At 48.7% G+C, this 22,024-nt stretch overlaps 2 protein-coding genes across 3 annotated transcripts in view; one reads left to right on the forward strand and one right to left on the reverse strand.

Annotated features, from left to right (window-relative positions):
- Nucleotides 1-385: 385 nt before the first annotated feature.
- On the forward strand, nucleotides 386-18,650 carry TSNAXIP1 (translin associated factor X interacting protein 1). Of its 2 annotated transcripts, none has more exons than XM_006156871.3 (16): nucleotides 386-703; nucleotides 5,922-6,021; nucleotides 12,548-12,657; nucleotides 12,771-12,897; nucleotides 13,973-14,066; nucleotides 15,074-15,288; nucleotides 15,637-15,772; nucleotides 16,183-16,352; nucleotides 16,433-16,592; nucleotides 16,666-16,796; nucleotides 16,954-17,079; nucleotides 17,222-17,374; nucleotides 17,490-17,599; nucleotides 17,779-17,905; nucleotides 17,999-18,105; nucleotides 18,314-18,650. In XM_006156871.3, exons 1-16 carry the CDS (start codon nucleotides 657-659, stop codon nucleotides 18,576-18,578), a joined length of 2,178 nt encoding a protein of 725 aa, XP_006156933.1. In that variant the 5' UTR covers nucleotides 386-656; the 3' UTR covers nucleotides 18,579-18,650. The 2 variants fall into 2 exon arrangements, with proteins under 2 accessions (XP_006156933.1, XP_006156934.1); XM_006156872.2 differs by having other exon boundaries at nucleotides 15,074-15,270.
- A 79-nt stretch (nucleotides 18,651-18,729) lies between these two features.
- Nucleotides 18,730-22,024, reverse strand: part of CENPT (centromere protein T) — an 8,986-nt gene continuing 5,691 nt past the window's right edge. Inside the window, exons 8-13 of the mRNA XM_006156870.3 lie at nucleotides 20,912-21,115; nucleotides 20,331-20,606; nucleotides 19,998-20,091; nucleotides 19,226-19,402; nucleotides 19,034-19,138; nucleotides 18,730-18,950 (exon numbers count right to left, since the gene is read on the reverse strand). Of these exons, the coding sequence (XP_006156932.1) occupies nucleotides 18,827-18,950; nucleotides 19,034-19,138; nucleotides 19,226-19,402; nucleotides 19,998-20,091; nucleotides 20,331-20,606; nucleotides 20,912-21,115 (980 nt within the window). The 3' untranslated portion in view covers nucleotides 18,730-18,826. The remainder of the gene's footprint in view (nucleotides 18,951-19,033; nucleotides 19,139-19,225; nucleotides 19,403-19,997; nucleotides 20,092-20,330; nucleotides 20,607-20,911; nucleotides 21,116-22,024) is intronic.

Genomic DNA, 22,024 nt, shown 5'->3' on the forward strand with positions numbered 1-22,024 from the left:
GCCGCCGGCCTCCCAGCGCCCGGGCCCGCCGTCGCCGCCGCCATCTTGGAGGGAGCTGCTATTGTGTCACTGGGGGCGGGGAGGTGCGGGACCAGATCCGCGCCGCTCAGCCAATGGCCCGCGAGCCTCTCGGGGCCGCAGGGAAACCGAGTCCGAGCACCGCACCTCTGTTTGGACACTGCCACGCCTCGGCACATTTCGGACTCCATGTCCCATAATGCAAAGCTCCCCAGAGGCGGGCCAACTCGGGCCGGTAGGGAACTTTGGGAGATGTAGTACGAACCAGCTCCGCCATCAGCCTGTCCAACCAAGATTTGCGGCACAGAAAACTACAAGTCCCGCCGGCAAAGCGGCTCCCGGCCTCTCCGCTCTCCTCCCTCCCCCATAGCCTCTGTTCATCTCCCTGCCTCAGTTCTGGTAACTACAATAAAATCCGCTACGGTGACCGACTCTCAAGGTGTCCCCCTTTCAGTCGGAGTCCACCTTTGCTACCCGGTCTTCCTCCCGGCCCGCGGGCGCTGGGCTCGGGGGCGGGACGCAACCCGGACTCCGCCCCCCACCGCGGGGCCGCCTGGGCCTGGTCGCCATGGCGACGGGCTGTACACTACAACAACTTCCAAGTCAGCTGGTGCTGCCTGCCTGCCTGCACGAGGGTCATGGACTCCCCGCGGCCTCTGTACTCCAGCTTCTCATCCACATCGAGGTAGGCGCTGACCCGAGGGCGCAGAGGAGGGATGAGTACTTCCAGAGAAGGAGATGGCAGCTGATCCTGACCGCTGCACCTCCTGCTGGCTTCTGTCCGTTGGTCTGGAGCTCCAGCCCCACAGACTCACTGGTATAGAAACAGAATCCGGGCTGATTTAGTCCAGTAAGGATGTTACCTGCTATATCATTAGTATTTACAGCCAGTTCGTACTGAACGTATTATGTCCCAGATGCTTTATATACCCCATTGAACCCTCACGACAATCTATGAGGTAGTAAGATTGCCATTTTACAAGTGAAGGAATGGAAACCTGGAGAGATCATGTGTTTTACACATGCTTATAAGTGATGAAGCTAAGATCTGAACTACGTCAGACTCATGAACTTGAGTTCTTAGCCCCAGAGATAAATTGACCCTTCACCCACGAGTTGGGCTTTTGAAAAAGATGCTTGTCCAGTTGCCGGCTGACTTTAAACAGCCCAGGTATATCCCACAGCCTCAGAGTAGCCCCTTCCTATACTGGCGATTGCAATCTTTGGGCACTGTAAAATATGACAAGCTCCATTGGCCAAGAAAGCCATACATGTGGATAAAAACACAAAGTTGGGGACCAGCAGGTGGCGTGGAGATTAACTGACTGATGTGCAGTTCAAGTCATGGACCTGGCACCTTGAAAATCATGCAGAGTACATGCCTGTAGGCACCCAAAATCCAAAGAGGAGAATGGAGGAGAAGGAATTGTCATTCTCCCAGGGAGTGATTTCTGACATTGTCTCTTTCTTTGTCTCACTCTGGCAAGCACACATGCCCTATAGCAAACTAAAAAAACAAAACAAAATTTATTGGCTAAATACCTTTCTAGCTTTGGGACCTCAGAAAGTTCTTGAAGTTCCAGGCCTCAACTTCTGTATCTCGAACATGATATGACACATCCTGCCCTACAAACACTGTTGCGAACATTAAGGCAGAATATGTGAAACTCTTGGGGTCAGTAGGTGGCCTGGTGATTAAGTCTGTGGACTTCCACATGGCCTACCATGGTTCCAGGACTGGACCTGGCAACTTGCTTTTAAACTCTCTCTCTCTCTCTTTGTCCCTCACTTGTCAAATTAAAATAAATAAAGATAAATAAAATCATTTTGTTAAAAAAAAAGAATATGCGAAGCTCTTATCACAGCTCTTGTATATAATAGTCATTCAGAAAATGTTGACTGAATGTGGTTTCTTCCCTTCTGTATATTCCCTAAGTAAACAAATAAGGGACCAGCAGTTGGCATAATGGCTATGTCGCTGGACTCCCATGTGGTTGACCACGGTTCAAGTCCCAGACCCAGTGACTTAAACTCACACCAGGCACATATGCATGTGTGCCCAAGATCCTGAGAGGAGAATGGAGGAGAAGGGATTGCGGCGTGACCATCCCCCCGGGGGGTGATTTCTCGCTTTCTATCTCTCTGTCTCTCTCTGTCTTTCTGACTAGCACACGCACCCTATAGTAAAAACAAACAAACAAAACCACTGATCTCATCCAAACTCTAATCCTTCAGGGTCTTCTGCCTTGACAGAGAAAGGTTACAGAAGTCCCCTAGAGCATGAAATGCCAATTCAATTATTTTATCTACAGCTAACATGAGTATAGGAAAACCAGGCAGCGGGTTTGAGAGTCATTAACCAGCACAGGAATAACTTGGCAAATTGCAGTCAGCTATGGGAGGAATATGAAATAGGCTCCAAAAGTGAATCCTCATCCATTTTATGATGGAAGCACAGTGAAATGGCTCAGCTGAATTTGGTGACAGTGCGAAAGATTGCTCACATATTGTACATACACCAGTATTTAATGATATATATCAGAGCAGGCTTAGTTTCTCCTAGAGACACAGTATCGCTATCCTTACAGCAGGGCCAGGATGTTGGATAGGTCAAACTTTAGCACTATAGAACATGTCAGAGGATCTTCTTCTTTTTTTTTTGGAGAGGTTTTTGCTACAGGGCACGTGTGCTCTCCAGAAAGACAGAGAGAAACAGAGAGACAGAAAGTGAGAAATCAATCCCCCAGGGGGGATGGCCACGCCACAATCCCTTCTCCTCCATTCTCCTCAGGATCTTGGGCACGCATGCACACGCACCCAGCATGAGTTAAAGCCACTGGGTCCGGGACTTGAAACACCATCAACTACATGGGAGTTCAGTGACATAACCATTACACTAACTGCTGGTCCCAGCAGGACCTTCTTCTTTTTTTTTTTTTAATGATTATTTATTTAATTTTATTTATTCATTCATTGATTTTAATTTGACCAGAGAGAGACACAGAGTGAGAGAGAGAGGGGGAAAGGGAGAAAGGAAGCTGCCAGGTCCGGGACTCAAACCATGGTCGACTACATGGGAGTCCAGTGACATAGCCATTACGCTAACTGCTGGTCCCAGCAGGACCTTCTTCTTTTTTTTTTTTTTAATATTTTTAATTTTATTTACTCATTTACTTATTTTATTTTGACCCGAGAGACACACACACACACACAGAGAAAGAGAGTGAGAAAGCAAGTCACCAGGTCCAGGACTTGAACCATGGTTGGCCATATGGGAGTGTCTAGCACCTTAACCACCACACCACCTGCTGGTCCCCTCTGCAGGACCTTCTTAAAGGAACTTTTAGTTGTGACTTCCCTAGGGTGGATTTCTCCTCCACATTTGCTTTTTATTTTTTTTAAGAATTATTTTATTTATTTTATTTTATTGATTCTTCTTCTTCTTTTTAATTAATTTATTTATTTAAAATTTGACCAGAGAGAGACAGAGAAAGAAAGAAAGGTGAGAAAGCAAGACACCAGGTCTGGGACTCAAACCGTGGTCTACCGTGTGAGAGTCCAGCGCCTGAGCCACCATGCCACCTGCTGGCCCCCCCACATTGGCTTTTTTCATTCTTCCTCACATGCCTAGCACAGTACTTGGGTGAGTAGAACTCAGCAGCTTGAGTTCACCTACTACCAGGATATACCCCTGACACACTCACTGCCAGCCTCCGTTAAATAACTGAATTTTCTCCACTTTGAAGATGAAAGTATGTTTTCCATTCCTCTCTCGGAGTTGATGTAAAATATTGTTTATAATTTCAGGGGCCAGCAGTGGCATGGTGGTTAAGAGCACTGGACTCCTACATGGCCGACCACGGTTTGAGTCCCAGACCTGGCGGCTTGCTTTCTCACTGGCCCTCTCTCACTTGCCCTCTCTCTCTCTCTCTTACTGTCTCTGTCTGTCTCTCTCTGGTGAGCACACGCACTCTAAGGCAAAAACCACCTAAAATAAGAAAGAGAGAAAGGAAGAAAGAAAAAAAAGAAAGAAAAAGAAGCAGCTTAAGCTTTTTTTGGATGAGTATATAGGCTACAAGGTGCTCTGTTCAGTTTTTTTAATAAGTCTATTTTCACTATTGTCTCTCTCCCTTTTTTTAACTTGAAGAGGGTACATGTACTCACCAGAGAGAGACAAAGAGAGAGGGAAAGTGAGCATCCTCCAGAGAGATGGCCACTCCCAGATCCATTTTCCAGAATCCCAGAAGGAGGGAGAAATGGAGAAGGAATTGTGGTATAACTGCTGCCCATAGGAAGTGCTTTTCACTTTCCCTCTTCCTTTCTGTTTCTCCAGCAAGCACATCTGCCCTCCGGCAAAATTTAAAAATAAACAAATAGGCGGGACCAGCAGTTAGCATAATGGCTAGGTCACTGGACTCCCATATAGTTGACCGAAGTCGAGTCCCGGACCTGGTGGCTTAAACTCATGCCTGGCGTGTGTGCGTGCGTGCCCAAGATCCCAAGAGGAGAATGGAGGAGAAAGGATTGCGGTATGGCCATCCCTCCTGGGGGGTGATTTCTCACTTTCTGTCTCTCTGTCTCTCTCTGTCTTTCTGGCAAGCGCACACGCCCTATAACAAAAACCTCTCTCTCAAAATAAACAAACAAACAAACAAACAAGCTTTACAACAACTGTCAGATAAGCAAAATGAGAATCATATTTATGATCCAGCTCCACAGTGCACCATTTAAGCTCTGTACATTTTTCTTTTTTTTTTTGGCGAGGTTTTCGCTATAGGACACGTGTGCTTTCCAGACAGACAGAGAGACATAGAGACAGAAAGCGAGAAATCACCCCCCAGGGGGGATGGCCACACTGCAGTCCCTTCTCCTCCATTCCTCCTCTTGGGATCTTAGGCACGAATGCACACACGCCCGGCGTGAGTTTAAGCCACTGGGTCTGGGACTCGAACCGCAGTTGACTACATGGGAGTCCAGCGACATAGCCATTACGCTAACTGCTGGTCCCACAATTTTTAAAAAATCATCTTAGTCTCATCAACCACTGAAGCAGCAGGTTACCCTTCATGAGCCCAGAGAACCCTGGACCTGCACTTCTGTTCACAGTGCTTAGCTGCAGCTGTGATAATGGTTTCATGTATATAACTCTGACATACTCCAAAGGGCAGAGCCAGAAGAACAGGGGAGCCAGCAGGTGGCATGGTAGTTAAGGCATTAGATCCCACATGGCTGACTCCATGGTTTGAATTCTGGATCTGGCAGCTTGGAGAATGCATGTGCATGCTTGCCCAAAATCTCATGAGAATGGAGGAGAAGGGATTGCAGCGTGGCTCTCCCCCTTGGGTGATTTCTTATTCTCTCTCTCTGTCTCACTCTCTCCAGCAAGTTCACACACCCTATGGCAAAAAGTCTTAAAACAAAAAGGGACCAGCAGATGGTGTAATGGCTATATTGCTGGACTGCCAATGTAAAAAAAAAATTGTTTTTAATTGTCAGAGAGTACATGTGCTCACCAGAGAGAGAGAGAGAGACAGATGGAGAAAGCATCCCCCTTAACGGAGCATGGTCATGCTGCAATACATGCACCTGACATGTCTTAAGTTAGGGGCAGAATTATAAGCAGTTGGCTATGTGGGATCCAGCTCCCTTAACCAATAGGTTATGGGGCTGGCCTAACTCTGGCAATTAGAAGGTTTTTGGTAGTGTAGGAAAATGGGTTAGGCCCAGGGCCAGGGGCTCGCTTGGCAGTATCTCTGGGAATCTGGAGAAGCGCTGGGAAGACCTAGAGCCTGGTTCCGTGGGGAGACGAAGCCATGCCTTGTCAATGGTGGGTGTGTGGTAGGGTTCTTTCCTCACTCTAGGCTCTGTCACCCACCAATAACTTCCTCTGTTTCTCTGTACAGAACATACCCACGGTATTCAACAGCGAACAGAGATGACTCCTCTCTCCCAGGAACCAAAAGCACCCCGAAACGCAAGCTTTCTCAGAAACGTAAAACGCTGGTTAGTGATGATGTCCTTTAGCCCCATATATCAGCCTCAAACACTGTTTTCCTGTCTATAACCCAAAAGCACCCCCCCCCAAGATATGCCCACCAGAGCAGCTTCTCTTCCATTAGTGGAGTGTGGCACACCAGGCTCTGGGGAGGAGAGTTGTACATACTGGCTGCTCATCGTCTACAAAGCCTTCTTGGATCACCTTGGGCAGAGAGAAAGACTCAGCCTGTGCCCACAGACACCCTTCCTCTGCAGCTCAGCATTCTAGAGTGGACCTGATTTTTTTCATCCAGCCCGCTACATGCCAGCTACTGTACTAGGAGCTAGGTTGGTCCTACCAGATCTGCCAAGGTCCTTCAGGGCCACACCTATATCTTTTTGTACATGAGTGGCTGGCAAAAATTGAGAGCCCATAAATGCTCATGAGCAGGTGTATTACTGGCCATGGGTCTTTTCCACATTCCTGTTGTTTAGATTTTTTTTTTTTTTTTTTGCTATAGGGTGTGTGCATTCACCAGAAAGAGAGGAAAGAAAGATAAGAGAGGGAAAGTGAGAAATCACATCCCAGGGAGAACAGCCATGCCACAGTCCTTTCTCTTCCATTTTCCTCTCAAGATTTTGGGCACGCACACACATGTACCTCATGAATTTTCCAAGCCGCCTGCTCCAGGACTTGAACCATGCACTCAGCCATGTGGAATCCAGTCTCAACTACCATGCCACCTAGCTGGCCCTAGATTTTTGTTTTTTAATTCATTCATGTATTCATTCATTCTGTGACCAGAGAGAAAGAGAATCTGAACAAGGTCATGATGCCACAATCCACCCCCAGCCTCAGTCAGTCCTGGGTCATGGGCACATGTATTTAGGGAGGTCCTCAGTGATAAAACTGGAACCTCCTCATGTAGGTCAGCCTCACAGTGTAGCATTTTGTCACTGCACCACTGTCCAATTCCCTGTTTTTAGTTTTTATATAAAAGTGCTATCTTTTTTTTTAAATAATTATTTAACTTTATTTATTTGTTTATTTATTTAATTATTTATTTATTTTTATTTGACCAGAGAGGGATAGAGAGAAAGAAAGAGAGAGAGAGGGAAAGTGAGAAACTAAGTCGCCAGGTCTGAGACTCAAACCACAGTCCACCATGTGAGAGTCCCGCACCTTTAACCTCCACGCCACCTGCTGGCCCCATAAAAGTGCTATCTTTTTCAAAAGATATTCTTTCATGGTGGTTAGACTCCCATATGATCAACCAAGGGTTAAGTCTTGGATCTGGCGGCTCACTTTCTCACTTTCCCTCTCTATCTCCTTCTGTCTCTCTCTGGTCAAACTAAAGGGGAAAAGATAATAATAATAAATAAAATTAAATAAATATATATTTTTTTAAATATATTATTTTTTCAGATCAGCAGGTGGCATCATGGTTAAGGTGCCAGACTCCCACATAGCAGACCACGGTTCAAGTCCTGGACTTGGCAGCTTTCTTTCTCATTCTCTCTTTCTCTCTCTGTTGCTCTATAGTCAAATTGAAAAAAAAAAATGATGATGATGAATAAAATTAAATAAAATAATTATTTAAAAAATATTATTTTGGGGGAACCAGCAGTTAGCATAATGGCTATGTCGCTAGACTTCCATGTAGTTGACCGTGGTTCTAGTCCTGGATCCGGTGGCTTAAACTCACGCCAGGCACGTGTGTGTGCATGCCCAAGATCCTGAGAGGAGAATGGAGGAGGAGGGATTGCGGTCTCTATATATATATATATATATATATATTTAATTTTTTTAATTCTATGAGTGAGAGAGAAACAGAGAGAGAGTACCCCCAGGGTTTCACTGCCCCAGTCTCAGCCAGCCAGGATCATGGGCACATGCATACCTAACATACTCAGGGAGGTCTCCAGACTTAAAGCAGCAACCTTCCTTTGTGGGTCTGCCTTGTGGAGTGTCAGGTTACTACTGCATCACCATCAGGCCCCCTGTTCTTTAGTTTTAATGTAAAAACTAATGCTGTTGGGCCAGCAGGTGTCATAGTAGTTAAGGTGACTAGATACCACGTGGCCAATGTGGTGGTCCGAGTCCAGGACCCAGCAACCTAAAAAACACACCATGTGTATATACATGCGTGCCCAAAATCTCAAGAGGAGAATGAAGGAGAAGGGATTGCAGCATGGCCATCCCTGATGGGAGGTCATTTCTCACTTTCCCCCTCTCCATCTCTCTCACACATGCCCTAGAACAAACTAAAAATGAATGCTGTCATACTAAGTACTCTAGAGCTTTTGTTGCTATGATTATAGGATTGTTATTATTTAATAAGTAAATAGCCTTGTCCAAATGTCACAGAGGAAAACATACATTTGAATAAATTTACAACTCTATTCACAGTGTGTACCCCTCATGGAAGATTTGGGAATATACAGACCACACACTTTGTGAGGCTGAGGACTCCCGACACAGGAGTTCTGACTCCAGGGAGGAAAAGGAGGGCGGTCTGGACGCTTCAAGGAGACCATGCACAGACTTGACCAGCCAAGGCCAGCTCTAACTGGCTCCTCCCACTTTAGTGGACCTAGGACCTGGCTCCTTATTGTGTGACGGCGGCAACGCTGTCCTCAACCACTAGGGGGAACTGTTTCCTCCCTCTATCTTCCCAGGGCCTCCTTCCTGTTTTCACCTGCAGGGGGAAGCAGAGAACATGGAGCGTCCAGGATCACTGCGTTCTAGTCCACGCTGGCGGAGGCTTCCCCTGTGAAGAATAACCACTGCTAAGACAGGGCCCGAGCCCAGGCTATTAGTTTTCACTCACCTCTACAGTCAAAGTAGAGTTACCACGTTTTCCCGGCAGAAACAACAAACAGTACCCAAGGGCAGGTCTCGTGTCTAGTCTGAAAAACACTAGGGTTAGGTGCTCCTTTGACAATTTCCTAGGTGTCTCCTAGGGTAATTTATACTTTTATAAAAATCACATCAGCTTTTTACATTTTATAATTATTTTATTTGTTGTTATTATTAATTTGCTATAGAGCATGGGTGCTCACCAGAGAGAGAAAAAAGTGAGAAACCAAACCACTAGGTCTGGGTCTTAAACCACAGTCAGCCATGTAGAAGTCTAGTACCCTAACCTTTATGCCACCTCTGGCCCCAGTTTTTTGGGTTTCTTAAATTTGCCAGGGGTCACATGCAGTCTTGAGAGAGAGAGTGACAGAGAAAAAGTGAGAAAGCACCTCTCATGAGAGATGGTCATGGCTCAATCCTTTCTCCTCCATTTTTACTTCCTTTTGGGATTTCTGGGCACACATGCACACACACAGGTGTTTTTCTTTTTTTCTTTAGAGAGATTGTTGCTGTATAGGGCATGCACTTGCCATAGAGACAGAAAGAAAACACCCCCACTTCCACCCTCACCCCCGCTCCCAGCAATGGATGGCCATGCTGCAATTGCTTCACTCACCTCCACTCTCCTCTAGCATTTTTGGGCATGCACACACATACACACCTGGGGTGATTTCAAGCCACTAGAACTCAAACCGTGCACGTTCATGTAGGAGTCCAGCGACATAGCTATTTCATCATCTGTTATTCCCACCCTCAAGTGTTTTTCAAACTGTCCAGTTCAGAACTCGAACTGCAGTCAGCCTTGTGGGATCCAGATGAGGTAACCAACATGCCACTGACTGGCCCACAGGCAATTATTTTCATTGCTTAAAATACTTTCATTATAGGAGTCAGCAAGTGGTGTGGCCATTAAAGTTCTGGACTCCCACATGACTGACCATGGTTCAAGTCTCAGACTTGACTACTTGAAAATAATGCAATGCACATGTGTGTGTGTGTGTGTGTGTGTGTGTGTGTGTGTGCCTAAAATCCCAGGAGAATAGAGGAGAAGGGACTGTGGGGTGGCCATCTCCCCTGGAGGGTGATTTCTTACTTTCCATCTCTATCTTTCCCTCTCCAGCAAGCACTAAGCCCTATGGCAAAAACCTAAAAACAAAAAACAAACAAAACAAAACGTTATTAATAGGAAAGAAAGCCTCAAAGAATTGTATACCTGAAAGTAGAAATATATAAATTGGAAAAAAATGCAGTGAGTCAAACTGTTGAAAATTAAGCTGCAGGGGCCAGCAGGTGGTATAGTGGTTAAGATACTGGACTCCCACATGACCAATTACAGTTTGAGTTCCAGATCTGGTGGCTTGAAAATCAAGCCAGGTATGTGTTCCTGAGTGCCCAAAATCCCTAGAGGAGAATGAGATAAAGGGATTGCTGGGGTGATTTCTCACTTTCCCTGTCTCTGTGTCTCTCTGGTGAGCTCATGTGCCTCATGGCAAAAGCCTTTAAAAAAAAAAAGAAAAAGAAAAAGAAAAAGAAAAAGAAAGAAAGAAAGAAAGAAAGAAAGAAAGAAAGCCTTATCCTGGGGCCAGCCGGTAGCCTAGTGGTCATGGATCTCACATGACTGACAATAGCCTTGAATTGGCCCCAGAGACTTGAAAGACATGCTGGGAGCACATGTATGGGTGCTTAAAATCCCAATGGAATGGAGAAATAGAGGAGAGGGAACTGCAGCGTGACCAGTATCCATTGGCAAGTGCTTTCACCCTCTCCTCTCTGTCTCTCTCTAACTAGTACATGTGCCTTCTGGCAAGTTAAAAGAAAACAATAACCTATCCTGACCACTCACCCTTGAGATCTCAGAGGTCCTCCCTGATGCTCTTCCCAGGCCAAATGCCCCCTGATCTTTCCCATCATCATGCCTCTGTCTTCTCTCATCACCTCTGTTTGTCTTGCTTACCACCACACCCCTAATACTTGGCACATAGGAGTCAATGTATAGTTATTGGATAAATGTTAATATAGGGGAGAGCCTTAACCACCATGCCACAACCAGCCTCACATCAATTTTGATAGTCTTTCAAAAAATCTTTTTCTGACTTTTCTATTCCCCCAAATCCTGAAGTTTTGATTTTTAATTTTTTTTTAGTTTTTTTTTTTTGTCATAGGATCCATTTACTAACTGGAGAGAGAGAGAGACAGTGAAAGGGCAAGAGAAATCACCCCCAGGGAGGATGGCCATCCTGCAATTCCTTCTTTTCTACTCTTTTTTAAAATTTGCTAAAGGGAGGGCCAGCAGGTGGCATGGAGGTTAAGGGTACGGGACTCTCACATGGCCAACTACAGTTTGAGTCCCAGACCTGGTGGCTTGCTTTCTCACTTTCCCTCTTTATCGCTCTCTCTCTCTCTCTCACATCAAAATTAAAAATAAAGTTAAATAAAATAATTCTTTTTAAAATAATTCATTTAATTTTATTTATTCATTTATTTCTTTTAATTTGACCTATGAGAGACACAAAGAGAGTGAGACAGAAAGTGAGAAAGAAAGCCACTAAGTCTGGGACTCAAACCATGGTTGGCCATGTGGGAATATCCAACACCTTAACCACCACACCACATGGTGGTTTCTAAAATAATTCTTTAAAAAATTTTGCCAAAGGGCACATGCACTCACCAAAGGAAGAGATAGAGATAAAGTAAGAAAGCAAGCTACCAGGTCCAGGACTTGAACTGTGGTTGACCATGTGGGAATCCAGAACCTTAAACAGCATGTCATCTGCTGGTCCCAAGATAGGGCATTCTTAAGATCATGTGCAAACATATATCCCCAAGGAGTCATTTTTTCTTTTCTTCAATTCACCATAGTGTGTCTGTGCTTAGAGTCAGCAGGTGGCATGGTGGTTAAGGGTGTTGAGTTCCCACATGCCAACTGTCTTTTGTTTTGTTTTGTTTTGTTTTCTTTTTTTGAATAGGTTTTTGCTATTGGGCACGTGCGTTCGCCAGAAAGAGAGAGACAGAGAAACAGAAAGCGAGAAATCACCCCCCCAGGGGGGATGACCACACCACAATCCCTTCTCCTCCATTCTCCTCTCGGGATCTTGGGCACACACCCACATGTGCCTGGTATGCGTTTAAGCCACCAGGTTCAGGACTCAAACCGCAGTCGACTACATGGGAGTCCAGTGACATAGCCATTACGCTAACTGCTGGTCCCCCAACTGTGGTTTGAGTCCCATACCTGGTGGCTTGTTTTCTCACTTTCTCTTTCTCTCTCTGTGTCTCTCTGGTCAAATTAAAATAGTAATAATAATAATAATAAATAGAATTAAATAAATAATTCGTTAAGGGTCTGGCAGGTGGCGTGGTGGTTAAAGATGCTGGATTCCCACATGGCCAATCACGGTTTGAGTCCCAGACTTGACAGCTTGCTTTCTCACTTTCCCTTTCTCTCTCTCTCTGTAGCTCTGCCTGGTCAAATTTAAAAATAATAATAATAATAATAACAAATGGAATTAAATAAATAAAGAAATAATTCTTCCAAACAAAACCTTCTTTAAGGTTCTTTAACCACAAAGCCACCTGCCGGCCCCCAATAATTTGCTTTTCTTTTAATAATGATAACTGGGGGGGAGGGGATAGAAAGGAGCATTGGTAAGAGAAGCAACATTGCCAAGGTAACCCCTTCTATACCCTCCACAGTCCTTTCAGTTCTCTATGGGCCACTTGTCCCCATGGCCCATGTTCACCAGTGGCCAGACCATTCTGCAAAATCGAAAGCCTTGTTCAGATAAATACTGGAAGCGAACAGGGTAAGCCAGAGTCTGTCCAATGGTGGGTGGACTGGGATGGGCCGGGCACTGGACTGGGAGGAGGGCAGGGCCCTGTGGATTCTTGTCACATCTCAGCTCACAATCCCCTCCAGGAGCTGGCAGCCACAGTCCTTGGGCACTGCGAAGCCCAGATACCTGGAGGAGCTAGAGAACTACCTACGCAAGGAGCTCCTCCTACTGGACCTGGGCACGGATTCCACTCAAGAGCTGAGGCTTCAGGTCTGAGCTGCAGAATAAATGTGGAAAGGACGGGGGAAGGGTGGGAAGAAAACACCCTCTAGGACCAAGCACCTCAGACCTTCAGGGAAGATTCCCAGCTCTGTCCTATGCCAAAGCCAGCAAGCAGACAAGGTTTCAGTGTAGAACCCACCTCACCTGAGGCCTGAGTTTCCTGGCCTAAGTCGGGTAGAGTGGATGCTATCTCCAGTCCCCGTATCTCTGCTATCCCCAGCAGCCAGCATGGGTCACTGGACATCAGTGAATGAGGCCTAAATACTGGCAGTTGAGTTGGGCAAATAAGGGTCAGTGTCCTGCTGACCAGTGGCGACAGCCTCAAGTTTGAGGAACGAGCCCAGACACACAGATAGAAATGTAGATGCAGCCTAGATTCTGGTACCTATTAGGGAGGGAATCACCAGATCTCTCCTAAGTAAAGGTGATGACAGGGAATCCCTGACTTCTGACTTAGTCACTGAGTAAAGCATTTACTGAGTGCTGACTACGTGCCAGGTCCTGGTGTGGACCTCACATACAATCTCGCAAACAGAAGGTACCTCTCCAACAAGCAGAAACTCCAAGAAGGCATAGCTCTGTGAAGTTGGAGGGGTGAGCTTCAAACGTGGCTAATTTGATAGATGGTAAGCATGTAAGCATGCTGGCTCTGCAAACTTTCTGTGTGTCCAAGTGAGGCGGGGACCCATTCTCCAACTGGAGGTCTATGCAAGGTTAGAAGCTTTGGTCTCTTCCTGCTCTGAGGTGGGGAGCAGATGCAGGAAAGAGGCCAGCTGAGACCATTCCTGGAGGCAGGATGCTGGCTTCCTGGAGAGCCAGAGAGGAGGCTTGGGCACAAAGTGGGAGGTCCTGATCCAGGACACCAAGGCTCTCAGAGATAGCAGCAGGAGAGGCCTCAAAGAGTTGCCCCCAGCTCCATGGCACTGAGACCCAAGTGGTACCCGGGCCATTGGCTTGAATGGCTTTATGCCGGGACACTTCGGAGCCCAGTAAAGAAAAACTCAGGTCTCCACTGAGGATGGCAGCTATGAGTTGGAAAGTAACAAGTTCTCTTTTCTTGCAGCCTTACAGAGAGATCTTTGAATTCTTTATCGAGGACTTCAAAACGTACAAGCCATTGCTGTCCTCCATCAAGAATGCATATGAGGTGATGCTGGGTAAGAATGCAACTCCCTGCCTAGGCCCAGTCTGGAAGGGGCAGAGAGGACCCTATTCTCATCTTCTGAGACTCCACAGTGTTGAGGCAGCTGCTAACCCAGCCCTGAGGTCACCCAGCCCTGCTCAGCATTTTTCATATTTTTCAGTCTTCTGTGATAGCCCCCGCCACACAAGCCAAGGGCATCTGTCCACCTCTCATCCTTCAGACACACAGACAAGCAGTATCTACAGGAAAGAGAGTGACCCAGGAGGGAGGGGCTACTTGTTTTTCAAAAAAATTATTTTATTTAACTATATTTATTTATTTACTTAATTACTTATGTCCTAATTTGACCAGAGAAGGACAGAGTGAAAGAGCAAGAGAGAGGGAAAGTGAGAAAGCCCAGGACTTGAACCACGTCGACCATGTGGAAGTCCAGTGTCCTTAACCACCATGCCACCTGCCAACTGAGAGGGGCTACTTCTAGGAAGAGGAGAGGCTTAGAGTTGCAAAGCATGATGCAGGGGAGAACTAAAGTTGTCGGGGGAATGGCAGAGAGATTCCGATCCTCAGCTGGACTCTGCCCCTGGTTTTAAAGCAAGTGTAGGAAGGTCATGGTTGTTGTTTTTTTTCTTTTAGAGAGACTTTTGCTATAAGGCGCATGTGCTCTCTGGAGACAGAGAGACAGAAAGCAAAAAATCACCCCACAGAGGGGATGGCCATACCCTTTTCCTCCATTTTCCTCTTGGGATCTTGGGCACAAACGCACATGCACCTGGTGTGAATTTTAAGCTGCCGGGTCCAGGACTCAAACCATGATTGACTACATGGGAGTCCACGACATAACCATTACACCATCTGCTGGTCCATAGGCCATGGTTCTGAATGAAGTGTGCCTAGACTCCTGGACTTTATAGTTGACATAGCCACTCACCTGTGACCTTAAGATACATGTCTTCTGGTTGCTTATTCTCCATGGTGCCAAAGGGATTCTCCCCCGTCTCCATTCCTTCTGTCCCTGCTTAGCCCACCAGAGGGAGAAGATTAGGGCTCTGGAGCCCCTGAAGGCCAAGCTTGTCACCGTGAATGAGGACTGCAATGAGAGGATCCTGGCCATGAGGGCTGAGGAGAAATATGAAATCTCCACGCTCAAGAAAGAAAAGATGAATTTGCTAAAACTTATTGACAAAAAGAATGAAGAGATGGCCTCATTGCAGAGTGAGGTGGATGGAAATGGTGTGGTAACCAGGCCCTGAATTCCTGCCCCTCCCCCTGGGCCCCTCTGCATCCTCCTGCTGAGATGTGCTGAGCCCTCCTTCCCCCAGAGATCCTGCTGCCTCCATCCTCTGTCCTGCCTGGCTCCACACTTGTACAGTCCAAGTGCCCGTGGAGTCCTGCTCCTTAGCTGCCAGGTGTTCATGGGAGGAAGCCCTAGCACCTAGAATCATCTCGGGAGTGGCCAGTCTCCTTCCTTCACCCTTCCTGTTCCTGGGCCCTGATGGGGCAGCCAGCACCCATCCCACTCCCTGTGGTGACTAGCTGTACACCAGCAGGGCTCCAACCTGACCACACAGCCGCCTTCCTGATAGGTGAAGAAACTGAGGAAGAACTTGGCTGAAGAATACCTAAATTATCTCAGCGAGCGAGATGCCCGCAAGATCCTCATCGCAGACCTGAATGAGCTGCGGTACCAGCGGGAAGACATGTCTCTAGCCCAGTCCCCAGGTAGGCATGGGCAGGTTTCTCTCCTCTAAAGGGCTAGAGAGGAGTCGCTCTTGTCACTCACCCCATTCAGTCAACCTTCTGAATGTCTGCTCATTTTGCACCCATTCACAGTAAATATCTCTGATGCCATGAGGGGCTGTGGGTATTCTGAGCTGGACTGAGAGGCAAAGGATCATTGTTTAAGTAGGAACACTGCAGGTAGCTGCGGCAGCCTGGACTCCCTGTGGGCCAGATGAGCTTGGTATCCCATGTCCTACCCTTCCTAGCTAGGAGTGCTATGGGCAGGACCCAGGGAATCTCAAATAGAGAGGGCAGAAGAACCTCGGACATGCCCCAAGGGATACTCTAACCCTGCCATGGGCTTCAAGCCCTAGAGCCGGGATGACATGGACTGGCGGGCCTTCTGGCAGGCATCTGGGGGGAGGACCCCGTGAAGTTAACTCTGGCTCTGAAGATGACTCGGCAAGACCTGACCCGCACACAGATGGAACTTAACACAATGAAGGCCAACTTTGGAGATGTGGTACCCAGGAGGGACTTTGAGATGCAAGAGAAGACCAACAAGGATCTTCAAGAGCAGGTACTGGTGGGCAGGCAGGGCCAGGCAGAGTAGAGCTGGGTCCTCAGGCAGGCAGTTGGGACCAATCACTTTGCCCACAGCTGGACAGCCTCAGGGCCGACTATGAAGAGGTCCGCAAGGAGCATGAGATACTGCTGCAGTTGCACATGAGCACACTGAAGGAGCGGGATCAGTTCTTTTCTGAGCTGCAGGAAATCCAACGCACCTCCACGCCCCGGCCTGACTGGACCAAGTGTGAAGGTAACAGCCACTGGGGCCCCGGGGTCTGCCGAAGTGCATGGACAGGACTCCAGCTGCCTCTTGCCACCTGCAGATAGGATCGCTGGAGGTCCAGATCGCTGGCAAGTTCTGGCTCGTGGCAAGAACAGTGACCAGCTGGTGGATGTGCTCCTGGAAGAGATTGGCGAGGGCCTGCTCCGGGAAAAAGACTTCTTCCCTGGTTTGGTAGGACAGCCCCCAGGAAGAGGGCTTGGGGTGTCAGAACAGCCAGGCCTTGCTGCCCAGAAGCCCTTAGCTTCTGGAAGAGCCATTTGGGGTTCTTCCCTGCTTGAGGATGGAGTCACAGATGGAACCAGAGATGAGATAACACCCTCCTTTCCAGGGCTATGGGGAAGCCATTCCTCCGTTCCTCCGGTTTGATGGCCCTGTGGAGAACAAGAAGCCAACCAAGAAGGAGGTAGTAGATCTCCTCAAGGATGCCTGGAATGAACGACGTGCAGAGGAGCAGGTCAGATCTTACCAACCATGCTGGCCTGGGGCAGCTTCCAGATCCAGAATCCTTCTGGGTATCCCCTTGAGGTGCAAGAAAGCAGGGAAGAGAGCCAATTGGCCCTGGGGCAAGCTAACCATTATATCCCTTCATCCTGCAGAAAGAAAAGTTCCCAGATTTCTTCTTCAACTTCCTGGAGCATCACTTTGGGCCCAGTGAAGCCATGGCCTGGGCTTATACCATTTTTGAAAATATCAAACTATTCCGCTCCAACGAGGTCATGAGTCAGTTCTATGCAGTCTTAATGGGAAAGGTGAGCTTGGACTGGCCCCTGCCTGTTCCCTTCAAGGAGACAGATAGGAGCCTTCATCCTGACAGGATAGCCAGTCCAGGAAGCACTAAATTAATGAATGGTTCCCTCCTTATAGAGGAAAGAGAGTGTGTATATCAACCAGATGGACACAGTGGCTCAGCTGCAGAAGGAGATGATGAGTGCTGACAGTCAGAATGAGGGGCTGCTAACCATAGAGCAGCTCAGGTGAGAGGCCACCCCAAACTCCTACCCATCTCCTCTGGTTAGGCTCCTGGGTACGCAGGGAAAAGGGAAGCACGATGGGAAGGGCCACAGTCCTTTGAACACTTCCTCCTTCAGAGGAAGGAGCCAGGAGGTGGTGGGCACCCTCAGCCAGGCCCGTTGGTCCTCATGTCTCCCTACAGCACTATCCTCAAGACTATCTTCCCCCTCAAGAAGGAGGAGCAGATTCAGGAGCTGATGGAGGCAGGGGGCTGGCATCCAGACTACAGCAGTGAAGACTTGCTCAACTACCGCTCACTTTTTGTAGAGGTGTGTGTGGGAGGGTAGGAACCTGCCCAACTCCTACCCTAGCCTAGGCATCCTAGCCAACGTGCTCTCACACTACCTTGTGGCCTCTCCCAGGACGAAGAGGGTCAGAGTGATCCCTTTGTGCAAAAACTATGGGAACAGTACGCGGATGAGAAGGATGAGTACTTACAGGAGCTAAAGCAAGAGCTGGGGCTGGAACTGTGAGTGAACCTGGGCCCTCAGCCCCACTCAGCCAGACAAGTCCTACTGGCCATCAGGACACGGTGCCATCTTAGGGCCTCCCTGTGCATGCTGCATGGTATAAGCCCACTGTGCACTGTCTGAGCCCAACAGGAAGGAGGGCACCGTGGAGTCAGGAGTACAGAGAGGAGGGTTCAAGGTCTGTCTCTCTCTCTTCTTGTGAGGCAGACGTGATGAGGTGACCCTTTCCAGGCTGCGTGAGGCCCTGATGAACATTGACCCCAGCATAGACAAGCAGACCATGAATGGCTACATAAGCCAGGCCTTCCAGCTGCCCGTGTCAGAACTGCCAGAAGAGGGTGACGAGGAGGAAAAGGGCATTATGACATTGCTTCAGATCATACTGGAGCGGCTTCAGATGGCTGACATCAGGCGTGTGGGCCCTCGCGAGTTGGAGCCTACAAGCCAGGACCATCGTGGACAGCCTGGATGACCCCTTTCTGCTACCCCTGATTTTTAGTATAAAACCTTTTGTCTGAACTTGTCGTTCTCCAGGCTGTGCCGGGGGACAGGGCAGAGGGTGATCAGTCCTTGCCCTGCTGGCGCCAGAACACATATCAAATCACAGAATACTGTTTGTGACACTTTATTGAGGCTCTAGGGTCAGGGAGGAGTCCTAGAGTAGAGTATGTGGAGTTGAGAGACTCCAGGCGGGATAAAGACAGTGCTGGGACCAGGCCACTACTGGGCAGGGAAGACTGAGTTGCCACTAAAAGCGCAGGGGATGAGGAGCTGCCGATACTCCAGGGGAAGGTGCCGCTCCACAAGCACGTGCAGCGAGACTTGGTCGGTGACTAGGCCCTGCCTGCAGCAGAGGAACAAACAGGACAGGTGTCATCAGTGCGGCACACGCCCCCCATGTAGCCCTGCCCCTTTCCACCCACTCACCGTCGCATCAACAGCTGCAAGTCCTCTGGCTTCACAGTTTTGCGGCCAGCATGAGTGGCAAACACTTCCAGGTCATCACAAAGGTATTGGAAATACTTGTCTAGGCTGCCAAAAAGGTTGGGGTAGAGCAGACTGAACAGTCTGTCCATGACCGAGGGGCTCCCCTCCCCACCCCACGTCTGTAGGACTCACCACTTCTCCACCATCTCAAAGGCTTTCTTCTCCATGGGCATCTTAGCATAAAAGCTAAAGAGTTTTGCATAGTGGCTCAGCCCAGCCTTGTAGGGGTCTCGTTGGGGCCTGGGGCCAACCGTTTGGTGCCTGGAAGAAATCCTGGCCGAAAGAAGCTCCAGAGCCTCTGAAGATGAGCTGGGGGCAGGAGTGGACAGAAGCCCCTGAACTGCAGCCTGAAGAGGCCCCTTCTCAAGGACAAACAAGTCTTACTGGCTCCTGCTGAGCCTGGGACCCTGGGCTCCTTGGCCAGCCTAGACCAGCAGCTCCAACCAATGACTGAGAAGCTGTGGGGGTTGGGGGGGCGGGGGTGCATGTAGAGTTCTGGTCTTTCTCTGGTCCAGCTCCTCCACCATCTGCACCTGACTAGCCTCACTATATACTCTGGTACCTGCTAGGCCGATGACTCCCAGGCCTCCCAGTGGACATTCTCTCTCCTCAGTCCCCTTCTGCCTATCCTGATTAGCCTAATCCTCCAGGAAGTCTTCCCTGACTATGCACTGACCTAGGTACTTCCCTCTCACCCAGGATCTTCTAAGCCCCTGGAGACAAGTACCAGGATGACAGATGTGCTCTGGCTGAGCAATCCCTGCCCAGTTCAGAGCCCTGCTGGGTAATCATCTCTATACCCATGGGAAGGTGGGTGACCTGTGTGCATGGGATGCCTAACCCGAACCTCAGTGCCTGCTTCCTTCCTAAGAGGCCGATGAGGAATGTGGTCATGGGATCTTACGCTGCAACACCAGATGGTGGGGCTGGCTTAAGAAACTGATGAACTTGCTTGGCCTGGAGAAACCTGGGGGTGCTGCGGGCCACCTCTGGACTTGCTGTAGAGGAAAGGCAAAGTCAAAGGGGCTCAGGACTGGTTATTGTACCTAGCTGTGCAGGTCTGGTCTCCTTGTTCTGTTTCTTGAGGGCCCCACCTAGCTCCAGCCAACCAAGTGTCCTTCAGCATCTCCCTAGCCCTGAACACCACCAGTGTCCAGACATACATCCAGACAAGCCCCTCCTATGTGGGGACACAGCTGTCACTACTCACCCTCAATCCCTGCACTGAGCCTCTTACCTGCCCTGCCAGCCACGTCCTCATCCATTGAAGATTCTTCTGGCTCCTCGGCTTCAGTGGCCCTCTGAGATGCCTCTGCTTCTGAGACCTGTGTGTGTCCCTCAGGCTCTCCTGTCCTGGCAAGTTCTTGTCCTCCTGCTGCTTCCTTCACTTTGCTCACGTGCAAGCCTTCTTCTTCCATCCTGTCCTCTGCCTCCTCACCAACTTCACCCCCTGACAGCTCTACATCAACCTCCTCTGCCTTTCCTGCCAGAAATTGGGCTGGTTCCCCAGGACCTGAATGAAGGAAAGAGAATACAGGCTGGAGAAGCAGCAGTCCAAGGCTGTAGCTCTGAGAGGGGATAAAGGTGGAGGAGTAGACCCAGCCCCCCACACTCAGGAAAGCCAAAGCCAAAGGTGACAGCGGGGCAGATGTGTAATCTTCTGGTCCAGCACTGACTCTGCCTGTGAACAGAGACATAGCCGGGGGGTGGGGGGAGGTCTGGGGGACACATACGGGAGAGAGGAAGACCACTAATGTCAACTCTCCAACTCTTGGCCCGGCTAAGCGTGGCTCCAGGCCCCCTGCCCTGCACACTCACTGTGGTAGTTCTGCAGCCCAAGCTTATGGCTCTGTGTCCTGTGATTGGCAGCCCTGTCTGCATCTTCAGCCCCAGAGTGAGAGGGACGGGGCAGGGAGCGATGCACACTTGGGGAGTAGCCGAGCATGGGCTGGGAGAAGGGCTGGGTATCCTCCAACACAGTGTCTGTTGGCAGCATAACAGCAGGGGCTCTGAGAAGGTCACCTGGAGGGCCGACAGGTAGTGTGGTGGTTAAGGTTGCTGGACTCCCACATAGTTGACCACAGTTCAAGTCCTGAACCTGGCAGATTGCTTCCTCGCTTTCCCCCCCCTTCACTCTGTCCCTCTAAATATATAAATAAATATCTAGATAGATAGGTAAAATTAAATAATTCTTTTTTTTTTTGGGAGAGGTTTTTGCTATAGGGCACGTGCGCTCATCAGACAGATAGAGAGAGACATAGAGACAGAAAGCGAGAAATCACCTCCCAGGGGGGATGGTCACGCCACGATCCCTTCTCCTCCATTCTCCTCTCAGGATCTTGGGCATGTACACACACGCGCCTGGCGTGAGTTTTAAGCCACCGGGTCTGGGACGCGAACCACGGTTGACTACGTGGGAGTCCAGCGACATAGTCATTACGCTAACTGCTGGCTCCCAAAAAAAAAAAAAAAAAAAAAAAAAAAAAATTAAAAAATTTTAAAAAAAAAAAAAAAAAAAAGGTCACCTGGAGACCAAGAGCCATTGCACTCAGTGTATTCTAGGCCCACCCGCTGCTACCCAGTCACCAGGGCCTGAGCATTGGGCCCCCCGGGTCTACCTAGAATGGCTTTCAGGAGAGATAATGACATAGCACTGAGCTTTATTCCTCTCCCACAGCTCTCCTTGTTTACCTTACTGCTCCTTAGCCTGGAATTCCCAGGCCTGCCCCCAAACTGCTCAACCATACCCTACTCTCCACTTCACACTGTGCTCCTTGTGTCTAGAACTCTTCTCTTGCCCTTGTGAACTTGACTTGTCTTTAAGAATCTGAGTTCTGGGGTCAACAGGTGGCATGGTGAAGTGTGCTGGAATCCCACATGGCCAACTGCAGGGTTTTTTTTTTTTTTTTTGAGAGGTTTTTCGCTATAGGG

The sequence above is a fragment of the Tupaia chinensis genome, unplaced genomic scaffold (assembly GCF_000334495.1).
Source record: "Tupaia chinensis unplaced genomic scaffold, TupChi_1.0 Scaffold000523_1, whole genome shotgun sequence".
NCBI classification, from domain to species: Eukaryota; Metazoa; Chordata; class Mammalia; order Scandentia; family Tupaiidae; genus Tupaia; species Tupaia belangeri.

Bases quoted from the DNA above. Each gene is read 5' to 3' on its own strand.
- TSNAXIP1 (XM_006156871.3), top strand. From the start codon at position 657: ATGGACTCCCCGCGGCCTCTGTACTCCAGCTTCTCATCCACATCGAG. The intron at 6,022-12,547 runs GTTAGTGATGAT...TACCCTCCACAG, and splicing joins CTCAGAAACGTAAAACGCTG to TCCTTTCAGTTCTCTATGGG. The intron at 16,593-16,665 runs GTAACAGCCACT...TGCCACCTGCAG, and splicing joins TGACTGGACCAAGTGTGAAG to ATAGGATCGCTGGAGGTCCA.